A 14,317-nucleotide genomic window follows, 5' to 3' on the forward strand; every position below is an offset into this window, starting at 1 on the left:
TATATCTTTTACTGGTTTGTTACGATCGCTAACTTTTGCTACTGGGAAATGGCTTGTCTTTCTGGCTATTGTGGTAAGCTAATATAACGCTATATTGTGTTTTTGCTGTAAAACACTTAATAAATCGGAAATATTGGCTGGAATCACAAGATGCCTGTCTTTCATTTGCTGTACACTATGTATTTTTCAAAAATGTTTTATGATGAGTAATTAGGTATTTGACGTTGGTGTCTGTAATTATTATGGCTGCTTTCGGTGCAATTTCTGATTGTAGCTGCAATGTAAACTATGATTTATACCTGAAATATGCAAATTTTTCGAACAAAACAGATTTATTGTATAACATGTTATAAGACTGTCATCTGATGAAGTTTTTGTTGGTTAGTTCTTGGTTAGTTAGGTTGGCTTTGTGCATGCTACCTGTGCTGTGAAAAATGTCTGTCCTTTTTTGTATTTGGTGGTGAGCTAACATAAATATACGGGCTGTTTTCGCTGTAAAACATTTTAAAAAATCGGACATGTTGGCTGGATTCACAAGATGTGTACCTTTCATTTGCTGTATTGGACTTGTTAATGTGTGAAAGTTAAATATCTAAAAAAAATATCTTTTGAATTTCGCGCCCTGCACTTGAGCTGGCTGTTGTCATATTGTGGGCGGCCTCAGGCTTGCAGCCATAAGAAGTTAACTGACTTGCCAAGTTAAATATTTTTTTCATCCATTTTCAGTTCTCTCCTACCACAGCCATTAAATTCACCATTGGCCTCACGGTGAAATCCCTGAGCGGTTTCCTTCCTCTCCGGCAACTGAGTTAGGAAGGATGCCTGTATCTTTGTAGTGACTGGGTGTATTAAGTGTAATTAGTAACAGCACTTCACCCATGTTCAAAAGGGGGTATTCAATGTCAGCTTTTTATAAAAAATTGACCCATCTACCAATAGGTGCTCTTCTTTGCGAGGCATTGGAAAACCTCCCTGGTCTATGTGGTTGAAATTCCACTGCTCCGCTGAGGGACCTTACAGATAATTGTATGTGTGTGATACAGAGATGAGGTAGTCATTCAAAAATCTAGTTAAACACTATTATTGCATACAGAGTGAGTCCATGCAATGTATGTGACTCCTGAACTTAGACTTCAAATAACAAATGGGTTGAATACTTACTCAAAACATTTCAGCTCTTCATTTTTAATTAATTTGTAAAAATGTCTAAAAACATAATTCCACTATGACATTATGGGGTACTGTGTAGGCCAGTGACACACAATCTCAATTTATTCAATTTTAAATTGAGGCTGTAACACAACAAAATGTTGAAAAGTCAAAGGGTGTGAATACTTTCTGAAGGCACTATAAGTAATACATGTATTCTGGCCAAAATGTAGTGAGACTTTCACTATGATCAAATATAACAGTTATCTTAGCAGTTATGTTGTCTTCGTTGTGGTTTTTCTTAGCTCACGTTAAAAAAAACTGCAACTACCAGTGATGTAATCTTTTCTAACAAATTAATAACCAACCTCTTTCAGGTGCTCAAAGGATCCTGAGACCAGGTATGCCTTAGTGACAAACTTGGCCACGGTGTGCATGTTGACTAATCCTTTCCACATCATCTCCTGGCCATGGAGGAAGATGGCGGTCTCGCCCTCTGGAGGAGGCTCTGACGAGGCAGCTTTCTGCATGATGGGCCTGGGGATGGAAGGTGGAGGAGCCGGGGGCATGGGCAGAGGCCCCTTGGGCACCACCTCCATCACTGCAACCGGAGCGGGCTCTACTGAAACGGCTGGTCTTGAATAAGTATCTGCTGGGAAAGGTCTTGAATAGGACTCTGTTGGAATGGGTCTTGAATAGGTATCTGTTGAGATGGGTGCTACCATGGATGTGTCTGGGGCAGAGTGGGTGACCGTCACTCCAGAGCTGTGTCTTGCCATGCGGGGATCTCTGCGGGTGATGCTGACAGAGGAGACGGCTGGTGCGGTGACAGGGGTCTGGGGCGGAGGAAAATGGATGCTTGTGTCCTCCTGGTAGGGCAGGGGCTCAGGGACTGGCGTCTCACTGCCAGGATAAGAGACCGGGGCACCTTCACCTGAGGAGGACCTGGACAAGCGCCTCACCTCTTGCCTCATTTCAGGCTTCTTGGAAAGTTTGGCCTTCTTGGCTGCTGGTTCATCATCTGCAGACTTCTGGCCTGGAAGAGGGGAGACAGATGTTACTTAAACCTCCTAAACCATCAAATCCACTAATCAAAGTTAAGCATGGAGTAATAAGAATGAAGATATGAGGGACATATGTGAGGGGAATTCTAAGTACGCTCAAAGTTTTTATGCCACCGTTTCTTGCATAATTTATTTTTTTACCTGTGCAGATTTTGCAGTTGAGGTCAAAGAGGTGGGCCCTGTGTTCGGCTGTGGTGTCCCGCATCATGCTGAAGATGTCTGGCAGGGAACTGCCACTTTTCACCCCCACCTGAACAGAGCCAGAAGAGGGAGCGGAGCTAGCTTCCTCTAGTTCCTGAACACATTGTAAAACGAAAACAGAAAGACAGTCAACACTACAAACTGACAATGGAATCTCAAATAGCACATCAAACCATAGCCAAATCTGATGAGGTCCTGAATGGAGGAAATATTCTGATCACATGAATCATTAGATCATCTCTAAAACGATAGCTACACTGATGCACAGTGGGTGTGAAACGTGATTTGAGTGATGCACGGGGCGGGTGGCAGTGAGCTTCAGTAGGACAAAGGGACAGTTTAAAGAGGTATGGGACAGGTTGGCAAGAGACTTAAACTGTAAAACCACAATATGTTACCCACATGTTAACACCCAGGACAACATGGTTCTTGTCTTATGCAAGGAAAATGAAGATGAAAGACAAGCGGAAGTGAAAGAAAGGGTGAGAAAGCCACCACTTACTGCAGAAAAAGCCATGCGAGGAGATGGAGAGGTGCCAGAGTTACATACATCTCCATCAGACATTGGAGGAGCGTCCTCCATGTCCACATCAAGGGGGCCAGAATCAAGCCTACGGCCCGATTTGGACTGCCCTGTCTGGGATCTAGCACTGGGAGCCTATGAGATACAACAGAGGTCATCAACTTGGATGTAGGCCTTATTGAACATATAGTGTCTAGCAATATACGAAAATTAGGCTAATTATATGGTCTCTTTAGTAGTGATATTTAGTTGCACAATAAATACCATTCCTAGTACTGCTCTGTCTATAGAATTATTGGTTTCATTATCATGATCTCTAATAGGTCAACAGAGGAGTTCCTTTTTACCTCAGTGGTGTCAGGCTTCCTCCACTCTGAGATCTCTTTGGAGAGCAGCTCATCTGCACTCAGCCTCACCAGCCTGAAGGGACTGACCTCTCCCCAGATCACGCGGTAGAACAGGCCCTGAGACAAGCACAACATACCATTTACTCACCTGGCACATATGGCTTGTGAACATAAAACATTTCAGTAATATCATTTAAATTGAATTCATGACTCACGATCAATTCACCCACATACCAACAACGCAATACTATAATATAGAAATACTAATTCAAATGTACAGGTTACTGCCAAAATAAAAGGAAACAATTGAGTGATTGAGGGATATATTGAAAGCAGGTGCTTCCACAGTTATGGTTCCTGAGCAATTCCTAAGCAATTAAATGTCCCATCATGCTTAGAGTCATGTATAAATGTTGGGCAGGCCCAGTTATTTTGGCTACCATGGTTACACCACCACAGGATGACAATGCCCCCATCCACAGGGCACGAGTGATCACAATGGTTTGATGAGCATGAAAACGATGTAAACCATATGCCATCTCAATTACCAAATCTCAACCCAATTGAACACTTATAGGAGACTCTGGAGTGGTGCCTGAGACAGCGTTCTCCACCAACAACAACAAAACACCAAAAGGAATTTTCGCATCCCACCAATAGAGTTCCAGATGCTTGTAGAATCTATGCACATTGAAGCTGTTCTGGCTCACGGTGGCCCAACGCCCTATTAAGAGACTTTATGTTGGTATTTACGTTGTTTTGGCATTTACATGTACATGGCTCTCCAACATTTACCATATTTGGTTTAACCTACACAACTTATCGCTTGACTAGTCACTTCTGCAGACACCTGTGGACTCACCTTGTTTTTGGGGTCTTTCAGGTTAAACATGAGGGATCTGTACTTGTTCTTGTACTTGCTGTCCGTGCAAAGGCACAGGTTGAACATCTCCTTCTCAATGCTGACCGCCAGTTTTCCCACCTCGTTCTCAGACATGTTCAAATCATCACTGTCACTCACCCTGGTCGGACAATAAATCAAATCGCATTGGTCACATACACATTTTAGAGCTATACATTCTAGACAACGTAGTTATAAAGATGTGGGGAACATGTGCAGTTGAAGTCAGAAGTTTACATACACTTTAGCCAAATACATTTACACTCAGTTTCACAATTCCTGACATTTAATCCAACAAAAAATTCCCTGTCTTATGTCAGTTAGGATCACCACTTTAATTTTAAGAACGTGAAATGTCAGAATAGTAGAGTGATTTATTTCAGCTTTTATTTCTTTCATCACATTCCCAGTGGGTCAGAAGTTTACATACACTCAATTAGTATTGGGTAGCATTTCCTTTAAATTGTTTAACTTGGGTCAAACGTTTCAGGTATCCTTCCACAAGCTTTCCACAATAAGTTGGGTGAATTTTTGCCCATTCCTCCTGACAGAGCTGGTGTAACTGAGTAAGGTTTGTAGGCCTCCTTGCTCGCACACGCTTTTTCAGTTCTGCCCACAAATTTTCAATAGGATTGAGGTCAGGGCTTTGTGATGGCCACTCCCAATACCTTGACTTTGTTGTCCTTAAGCCATTTTGCCACAACTTTGGAAGTATGCATAGGGTCATTGTCCAGTTGGAAGACCCATTTGTGACAAAGCTTTAACTTCCTGACTGATGTCTTGAGATGTTGCTTCAATATATCCACATCATTTTCCTGCCTCATGATGCTATCTATTTTGTGAAGTGCACCAGTCCCTCCTGCAGCAAAGCAACACCACAACATGATGCTGCCACCCCCGTGCTTCACGGTTGGGATGGTGTTTTTCGGCTTGCAAACCTCCCCCTTTTCCCTCCAAACAAAACGATGGTCATTATGACCAAACAGTTATTTTTTTGTTTCATCAGACCAGAGGACATTCCTCAAAAAAGTACAACCTTTGTCCCCACGTGCAGTTGCAAATCGTAGTCTGGCTTTTTTATGGCGGTTTTGGAGCAGTGGCTTCTTCCATGCTGAGCGGCCTTTCAGGTTATGTCGATATAGGACTCGTTTTACCTTTGTGCCCATTTCCTCCAGCATCTTCACAAGGTCCTTTGCTGCTGTTCTGGGATTGATTTGCACTTTTCACACCAAAGTACGTTCATCTCTAGGAGACAGAACACGTCTCCTTCCTGAGCGGTATGACGGCTGCGTGGTCCCATGGTGTTTATACTTGCGTACTATTGTTTGTACAAATGAATGTGGTACCTTCAGGCGTTTGGACATTTCTCCCAAGGATGAACCAGACTGGTGGAGGTCTACAATTGTTTTTCTGAGGTCTTGGCTGATTTCTTTAGACTTTTCCATGATGTCAAGCAAAGATGCACTGAGTTTGAAAGTAGGCCATTAAATACATCCACAGGTACACCTCCAATTGACTCAAATGATGTCAATTAGCCGATCAGAAGCTTCTAAAGCCATGACATAATTTTCTGGAATTTTCCAACCTGTTTAAAGGCACAGTCAACTTAGTGATGTAAACTTTTGACCCACTGGAATTGTGATACAGTGAATAAGTGAAACTATCTGTCTGTAAACAAGTGTTGGAAAAATTACTTGTGTCACGCACAAAGTAGATGTCCCAACCGATTTGCCAAAACTATAGTTTGTTAACAAGAAATTTGTGTAGTGGTTGAAAAATTTGTTTTAATGACTCCAACCTAAGTGTATGTAAACTTCCAACTTCAACTGTATTTTCCATTGGCCTACAACAACTTCTTAGTATTCTCAAAAATAATCTACATTAAAACCATAAATCAGATGAATGACCTTGCATGAAGTTCAAGAGACAATGTAAGCCATTCTCTAGAAACGTGGATCAGTCTAGGTCTAACTTCTGGGATACTCACCTCTTGTAGAGGATGTCTGTGAGTGAGCGGCGTATGTTCTGTCTCATCTGGTTGTTGGGCGGAGCTGTCGGGCACATCATGGAAGGTGCAGAAGCGCCTGGCTCATGGTGTCGGGTGGAAGGGGCTGAGGATGCGACTCTGGACGGACTACGACCCGAGGAGTCCCTTTGCTGGGGCTGGGCCTGCTTCTTAGGGATGGTAAAGCTGGACTTGCCAACCCTCAGGGCTCCTGTGACGTGATGTCGTGGTGCATCTAAAGAACCAGGGGCAGAAGGGGTCAGGACAGCAGGCGGTGGAGGTGGTTTCTTGGATTTGGTTTTGTTAGGAGGGGGGGGTGGTTGTTTCTTTGGTGCCTTAGCACGGCTGCCTGGAGTTGCTGGTTTATTGCGCCTGGTGTATGTCTTTAATAATTTGGGGCCGGTGGACTTCTTTCCTCCTTTGAGCGGCGCTGTAGAAGCAGGTGACTTCTTCTCAGAAGGGGTTGATTCCTTCTCACTCTGGTCCTCTTCACTCTCCTTCTCTACAGGAGCTGTGGAGCGTAAAACAATTTGCATTAAACACAAGTAGAAACAGTTTATGACCCATCATGAAAACATATGACAGGTAAATTGAATTCAGGGGGGAAAAGGTAAAACATTGAAATAGCAAATCAGTTAAGAACACATTCTTATTTACAATGATGGCATATGTAATGTGACCTTAGATTAACTTAATGACAGGCTACCAGACATGACCAGAATGCATACAAAGAACACAAAATATTGAAGATGGGTCCTCCTCCCTTTGTTGGATCTAATGATAAATACCTTGACAAACACAAAATAAACCTGTTTAAAATACATCTTCCCACACACGGCGAAAGCCAACCATAAGCATGCACATAAAATGGGTTAAATAAATATAAAACAGAATTTGGAAATCTCTTTTATTCTCTGGCTAAAAATGATGTAAAATGAATTTGTATAAAAGGACCCATTTTTGGGGTGCTGCAATTCCAATCTTCTCAACATTAGTTCAAATGGTGGTGATCCTCTTCATGAAGAATGTAGGTGAGACACCACTTCAGTGTTATCAGAAGGGACCGACGTACTAAATGCTCCTAGGCCTGACTGTGTACTAAATGAGCAACAAAAAAATAACACAGTATGAATAGTTCCTGCAAACCATTTTACATCCGTTCCTGAGCTACAGAACTAGACCCCAATCAACAACCCATCAGATATTAAGCCCTAAAAACATAACTGTCTGGAAAGTCACTGGGTACAGGGATCTTCACAAAACTACAATTAGATTCTATTAGGATGTGAATCTCCCTTTGTCTGGTCTTTGAAGATCTCACTAGTTGACCCACTGTATCAAGTGGCCAGAAACTTAACTTGGAACTTACCATGTTTGGGCAAAGAATGTCTGAACGTTCACCTTCTACATATCTTCATACATCCCACACCAAATCTGATATTTTCACCACTGAAAATTCATATTGCTGTGAGGCCAGCACAGGGTTCTTCTAACAATACCGTCTACCTTCAGCTGTACACACATCTAATGAGCGTTCAATAAAGACAAAATATTTGTCAAGGAATATTAAGCTGAACAATTCAAGATCAATGCAACATCTTTCCCCAGAGGCACTGGTTGTGCGTGACAAGTATACTAGTACCAATTGCTTTTGTATGACTTGATATGTAAAAATGTGGATATCGATATTAGTCATAGCTTTGTTAAAGCAGATATTTTGCCACGTCGGTGTTGCTCATTACCAAAGTATGAGAAATCTGTCTGTACATTAAAAACAGCAAATACATGTGAGTGCCATCAGCAGAAAATGCTACTGCCATATCCAATTACACAATTGCTCATTGAGCCAAAGGCACACATCATTCACCTCCAGCTTTAACTACTAAACCTGTTCTTACCTGTACAACAATTATCACTTGCATCCTTTTAAAATCACCAATATGTTCATATACAGATTTCAAACAGGCAGCAATTGAAATTTCAATGTGACTGATTTGCTCACAAAAACACATGGCAAACTATCAATCAGAATGTATGTGCACAAAATAATATATTGGAGATCTGAGTATATAGACATGCAAGCAGGTCATGAGTGCGGCATCCCCCCCCCATACATCTGAAGAACAGGCAGCTGTAATTACATGGCTAAGCGGATTCCTGAAGTCATGAACTACCAATGCAATACACACATTTAAAATACTTGCATCCCAACCTGTCTAATTACTCCCCATAAAATTAGAAACCTGGGTAAAGCGTTGAAACGAAGCAGATTTCATAGCAAAAAATACTAAATTGTCCCTAAATGTCTCAGTAATTTCATATCAGTAAAACAGAAGTGTGGTAGAACTTAGGTAATAATGGTCTGCCACCCTGCTCTTTATGTTTAGTTGATGACGACTCGTGTTCTTCTCCTAGTCATCTAATACTTGTGTGCGTGTCTTCAGCAGGTCTTGTCTCAGTAGAAGTAATAGATTTCCTGTTCCAGCTGTCCGAGTCAGTCCGCTTCAGACTTTCACTTCCTCTCGTGGCGTGTAGATCTGTGGCACATGCTGTCCGAGAGCAACTGGTCAGGACATCCTAAGTAATCCGAGACCCCTCATTTAATCAATCAAGGCATCCAAAAAAATCTGTCTTAACACCTTTTATTTTATCGCCAGTGCCCCAGAAGGAGTTTGGATGCATGACATTCAATAAACAGCACACCATTCACAAAGCTAATCGTGAATACTTCCTTGGTTGCACCGAATACTTATAGTTCAATTCATCAGCAGTGTGAGCTGTATTTCTGTATAGTTCCCTGTATAAATCCAGGAATTAAAAAAACTAACCCTGAGACCTACCTGCTCGAGAGGGACTGTCTCTAGATGAACAGCAGTTTGGAGGAGCACATGGAGATTTTCACACGCACCACACGAGTGCCAACACACACACGGGTGCCAACACACATTCGCACTGCATACAGTAAGTAACCTTTGATTCATTTATCATAAATTATCCCCAATCATGGCTCTGTTCATGGTTACCGTTTAAAAAAACACGGCTTTAGAAATAAGTCCTAAAATAGTCATGTTTGTATCCATTCATAGCAATGTGTACTTACCCACTCAGCAACTCTGTATACCTGACTAAGTAACCATGACCGTGTAACACACTTTCAAACTCCACATACATTTGGGGACCCATTCTCATTAGTGCTTTCTCCAAAGATCTGGGTCATTAATCTAAGGCACGTGTGTCAATCTCATTCCACGGAGGCCGGGTGTCTGCGGGTTTTCGCTCCTCCCTTGTACTTGATTGATGAACTAAAGCTAGGCCCTCCATGAAATAAATGTGACACCACTGATCTTAGGCATTACGTTGCCATGACAGCAACTACATTTATCAATGGGGAAATAATGTGGTTTTGTTTCTAAGAACCCGTAATAGAGCGATGCAAATACATTGATGGCTCACTTGACAACCCCTATAGTGTGAGACAACAAAATGTTTAAAAGGGGATTATTAAGACCTTCAAAGAGATACATACACGTTTTGTTTAACACTGTTGGTGGTGCTATGGGTGTAGTCTTTTCTGGCGTTACTGCATTGTAATTATGGTCGCTGGACCAGGACGACATGGTGGGTGGTGGTGGCTGATACTCTGCATTCTGCTCTTCATCACCATCCTTCTTGTCATCCTCACTGTCAGACTCCTCCTCCTCTGTGGACTTCTTGCTGGTCTTCCTTCCTGAGGTGGAACTCTTCTGCATGAACAGACATTCAATCAACAATCAATAACAGGGCACAGGAAAGGTTCCATAGCAAAACTTGTGTAATGCAGGATGTATACTGAACAAAAATATCTAAACTGTTGGTCCCATCAGCTGAAACAAAAGATCCTAGAAATGTCCCATTCGCATAAGTTTTTTTTGTTTTACTTCTCAAATTGTGGACAAATTTGTTTACATCCCCTTTAGTGAAAATATCTCCTTTGCCAAGATAATCCATCCACCTGACAGGTGTGGCATATCAGCATGATTGGTACATAGGTGCACCTTGTACGGGAGACAAAAAAGGCCACGCCTAAATGTGCAGTTCTGTCAACACAATGCCACAGATGTCTCAAGTTGAGGGAGCGTGCAATTGGCATGCTGACTGCAGGAATGTCCACCAGAGCTGTTGGCAGAGAATTTAAATGCAATTTCTCTACCATAAGCCGCCTCAAACGTTATTGTGTTTAGACTTTGGTAGTACGTCCAACCGGCCTCACAACAGCAGACCACGTGTAACCATGCCAGCCCAGGACCTCCACATCCGGCTTCTTCACCTGCGGGGTGGTCAGAGACTAGCCAGCCGGAGAGCTGATGAAACTATAGGTTTGCACAAACAAAGAATATCTGCCAGAAATCATCTCAGGGAAGCTCATGTGTGTGCACGTCATCCTCACCAGGGTTTTGATCTGACTTCAGAGTGCAAATTCTCACCGGTACGCTGGAGAAGTGTGCTCTTCAAGGACGAATCCCGGTTTCAACTTTACCGGGATGATGGAAGACTCCGTAAAGAGTGCCCCATGGTGGCGGTGGGTTTATGATATGGGCAGGCATAAGCTACAGACAACGAACAATTGCATTTTATCGATGGCAATTTGAATGCAAGATAGTGACGAGATCCTGAGACCCATTGTCATGCCATTCCTCTGCTGCCATCACCTCACAGCATGATAATGCACAGCTCCCAAGGATCTGAACACAATTCCTGGAAGCTGAAAATGTCCCAGTTCTTCCAAGGGACATCATTTGGAAAGGCACACCTGTCTAAATAAAGGTCCCACAGTTGACAGTGCATGTCAGAGCTAAAACCAAGCCATGAGGTCGAATGAACTGTCCGTAGAGCTCCGAGACAGGATTGTGTCGATGATGCACAGATCTAGGGAAGGGTACCAAAAGATTCTGCATCATTGAAGGTCCCCAAGAACACCGCGGCCTCTATCATTTGGAACCGCCAAGACCCTTCCTAGAGCTGGCCGCCCGTCCAAACGGCGCAATCGGGGGAGAAGGGCCTTGGTCAGGGCCTTTATGGTTGAGTGGCAAGATGAAAGGCCTGTTTTTCAGGAGCAGGGACTGGGAGACTAGTCAGGACCGAGGCAAAGATGAACAGAGCAGGAGTGGCTTCGGGACAAATCTCTGAATGTCCTTGAGTGGCCCAGCCAGAAACCAGACTTGAACCCGATCGAACATCTCTGGAGAGACCTGAAAATAGCTGTGAACCGACGCTCCCCATCCAACCTGACAGAGCTTGAGATGATCTGCAGAGAATGGGAGAAACTCCCCAAATACAGGTGTGCTAAGCTTGTAACGAAGACACGAGGGTGTAATTGCTGTCAACGGTTCTTCAACAAAGTACTGAGTAAAGGGTCTGAATACCGACATAAATGTGATCAGTTTATTTGCAATACATTTGCTAAAATTTCTAAAACCTGCTTCGTCATTGTGGGGGTATTGTGTATAAATCGATGAGGGGGAAAAAACTATTTTATCCATTTTAGAATAAAACTGTAAAGTAACAAAATGTGGATAAAGTCAAGGGGTCTGAATACTTTCCAAATGCACTGTATGTGACCAACCAATGCATATCCGTATTCCCAGGTCATGTGAAATCCATAGATTAGGGCCTAATGAGTTTATTTGAATTGACCGATTTCCTTATATGAACTGTAACTAAACTGCCACCACCATACTTCACAGTAGGGATTGTGTTAGACAGGTGATGAGCTGTGCTCCTCTCCAGACATAGCCCTTTGCATTCAGAGTAAAATGTGTCTCATCACACCAGACTCGTTTGCCTTACGTTACAAGTCTTTATCATGCCTTTTTCCAAACTCCAGGCATGCAGTCATGTGCCTATTTCACAGGAGTGGCTTCCGTCTGGCCACTAACCCATAGAGCCCAGATTACAGCACTTCACCAGAGACTGTTGTCCTTCTGCCAGGTTATCCCATCTCAGCCAAGGCACTCTCTATTTATGTCAGTGTTCATTGTGTTCTTGGTCACCTCCTTGACCAAGGTCCTTCTTGCCTGGTTACAGTTTGGTCGGACGGGCAACTCTAGGCAGAGTCTGGGTAGTTCCAAATTTTCCCCATTTCCTAACGATGGAGACCACTACTCTTGGAAACGTTCAACAATCTAGAAATTGTTTTATACCCTTCCCCAGAAAGCAGGAAAAAAAATAGTGTATGGTGTATGTCCTTGTTAGTCATTGGTAATGAGTCACAATTTCACAGAAATAAATATAAGAATTTCATATAAGAAATTGGTGTACAATTTTGGGGCAGATTTAGAAAACTTATTTCAAAACATTGGAATACATATTGCGCTTAATTTATGCTCCACTCATTGTATTAATAACCAGAGCACTGGTTCCAATAAGCTCAGTGAAAGGTTTCTCAACTCTCCAGAACAAGAGGTGAAAATATAAAAATCTTTGTTATCTAATGAACCCTTTGTTTACCTTGGTCGTTGTCCTGGCACCAGGTGTTTTTTTCTGTCCCTTAGCCTTGTCTTGCTCTTTCTGCTTGGGTTCAGAAATTGACTTGGCTGCCATGGCTGCGGCGGCGTGTCTCAGGATGCACTCGCTGCCGCAGTAGACAGAGTCCTTCAGGGCGGTCTTCTCACAGCCTGGCCCGATGCATTTGGGCAGCTTAGACTCCTCCGCCGCCTGTTGAAATTCAAACAGGTCACACAGGTGCACAGTGTAACACAGACAATGCCACAGACAGATTCTTGTACAGGCAAAAGTTTCAGGGATTACAATATACAAATTGTCATAAGGAGTAGGGATGGTCATTTCAAAGAAAGTCTGTTCGTATACTCCATTATTTAACTTCTTTGGGATAGGGGGCAGCATTTCACTTTTGGATGAATATCGTGCCCAGAGTGAACTGCCTCCTACTCAGTCCCAGATGCTAATATATGCATATTATTATTCGTATTGGATAGAAAACACGCAAGTTTCTAAAACTGTTTGAATTATGTCTGAGTATAACAGTACTCATATGGCAGGCAAAAACCCGAGAAAAAATCCAAACAAGAAGTGGGAAATCTGAGGGTTAAAGTTTTTAACTCAGCCCCTATCGAATTCAGTGGGATATGGGTTATGTTGCACTTCCTAAGGCTTCCACTAGATGGCAACCGTCTTTAGAATGTTGTTTCAGGCTTCTAGAGTGAAGGGGGGCCGGATGGGAGTTGTTTGACTAAGGGGTCTGCCAGCAGCCCCGTTCTCAGTCACGCGCATTTCACATGAGGTAGCTCTCGTTCCATTGCTTTTCTACGGACAATGGAATTCTCCGGTTGGAACATTTATGATAAAAACATCCTAAAGATTGATTCTATACTTATTACAGGTCGTAGAAACTTGTCAAACTAACTTTTTGAACTTTTCGTCCGACTGGACCTGAACGCGCATTTGGATTTGTTTACCAAATGCCCTAACAAAAGAAGCTCTTTGGACATAATTGATGGACTTAATGGAACAAATCAAACATTTGTCGAACTGGGATTCCTGGGAGTGCATTGATGAAGATCAAAGGTAAGTGAATATTTATAATGCTATTTCAGACTAATGTTGATGGCGCAACATGGTGGATATTTCTTTTGGCTGTTTAAGGCTCTGAGCGCCGTACTCAGATTATGCTTTTTCTGAAGAAAAAAAATTGAAATCTAACACAGGGGTTGCATTAAGGAGAAGTGTATCTATATTTCCATGTATAACACGTGTATTTATCAACATTTATAACGAGTATTTCTGTAAATTCATGTGGCTCAATGCAAATTCACTGCATGTTTTGGAACTACTGATTGTAACACGCCAATGTAAAATGAGATTTTTGGATATAAATATGAACTTTATCGAACAAAACATACACGCATTGTGTAACATGAAGTCCTATGAGTGTCAACTGATGAAGATCAAAGGTTAGTGATTCATTTTATCTCTATTTGTGCTTTTTGTGACTCCTCTCTTTGGCGGGAAAAATGGCTGGGTTTTTCTGTGACTTGGTGGTGACCTAACATAATCGTTTGTGGAGCTTTCGCTGTAAAGCATTTTTGAAATCAGACACTTTGGCTGGATTAATGAGAATTTTATCTTTAA

At 42.4% G+C, this 14,317-nt stretch overlaps 1 protein-coding gene across 6 annotated transcripts in view; it reads right to left on the reverse strand.

Annotated features, from left to right (window-relative positions):
• Positions 1 to 14,317, reverse strand: part of LOC129815064 (death-inducer obliterator 1-like) — a 32,168-nt gene that overhangs the window by 9,792 nt on the left and 8,059 nt on the right. For 5 of the 6 annotated variants that reach the window (XM_055868394.1, XM_055868392.1, XM_055868391.1 and 2 more), the window contains exons 6-13: positions 12,677 to 12,883; positions 9,717 to 9,933; positions 6,173 to 6,701; positions 4,147 to 4,306; positions 3,285 to 3,401; positions 2,917 to 3,072; positions 2,355 to 2,508; positions 1,518 to 2,185 (exon numbers count right to left, since the gene is read on the reverse strand). In XM_055868394.1, coding sequence (XP_055724369.1) covers positions 1,518 to 2,185; positions 2,355 to 2,508; positions 2,917 to 3,072; positions 3,285 to 3,401; positions 4,147 to 4,306; positions 6,173 to 6,701; positions 9,717 to 9,933; positions 12,677 to 12,883 — 2,208 coding nt within the window. The remainder of the gene's footprint in view (positions 1 to 1,517; positions 2,186 to 2,354; positions 2,509 to 2,916; positions 3,073 to 3,284; positions 3,402 to 4,146; positions 4,307 to 6,172; positions 6,702 to 9,716; positions 9,934 to 12,676; positions 12,884 to 14,317) is intronic. The other variant, XM_055868396.1, reaches the window with a different exon arrangement.

The sequence above is a fragment of the Salvelinus fontinalis genome, chromosome 18, assembly GCF_029448725.1.
Source record: "Salvelinus fontinalis isolate EN_2023a chromosome 18, ASM2944872v1, whole genome shotgun sequence".
NCBI classification, from domain to species: domain Eukaryota; kingdom Metazoa; phylum Chordata; class Actinopteri; order Salmoniformes; family Salmonidae; genus Salvelinus; species Salvelinus fontinalis.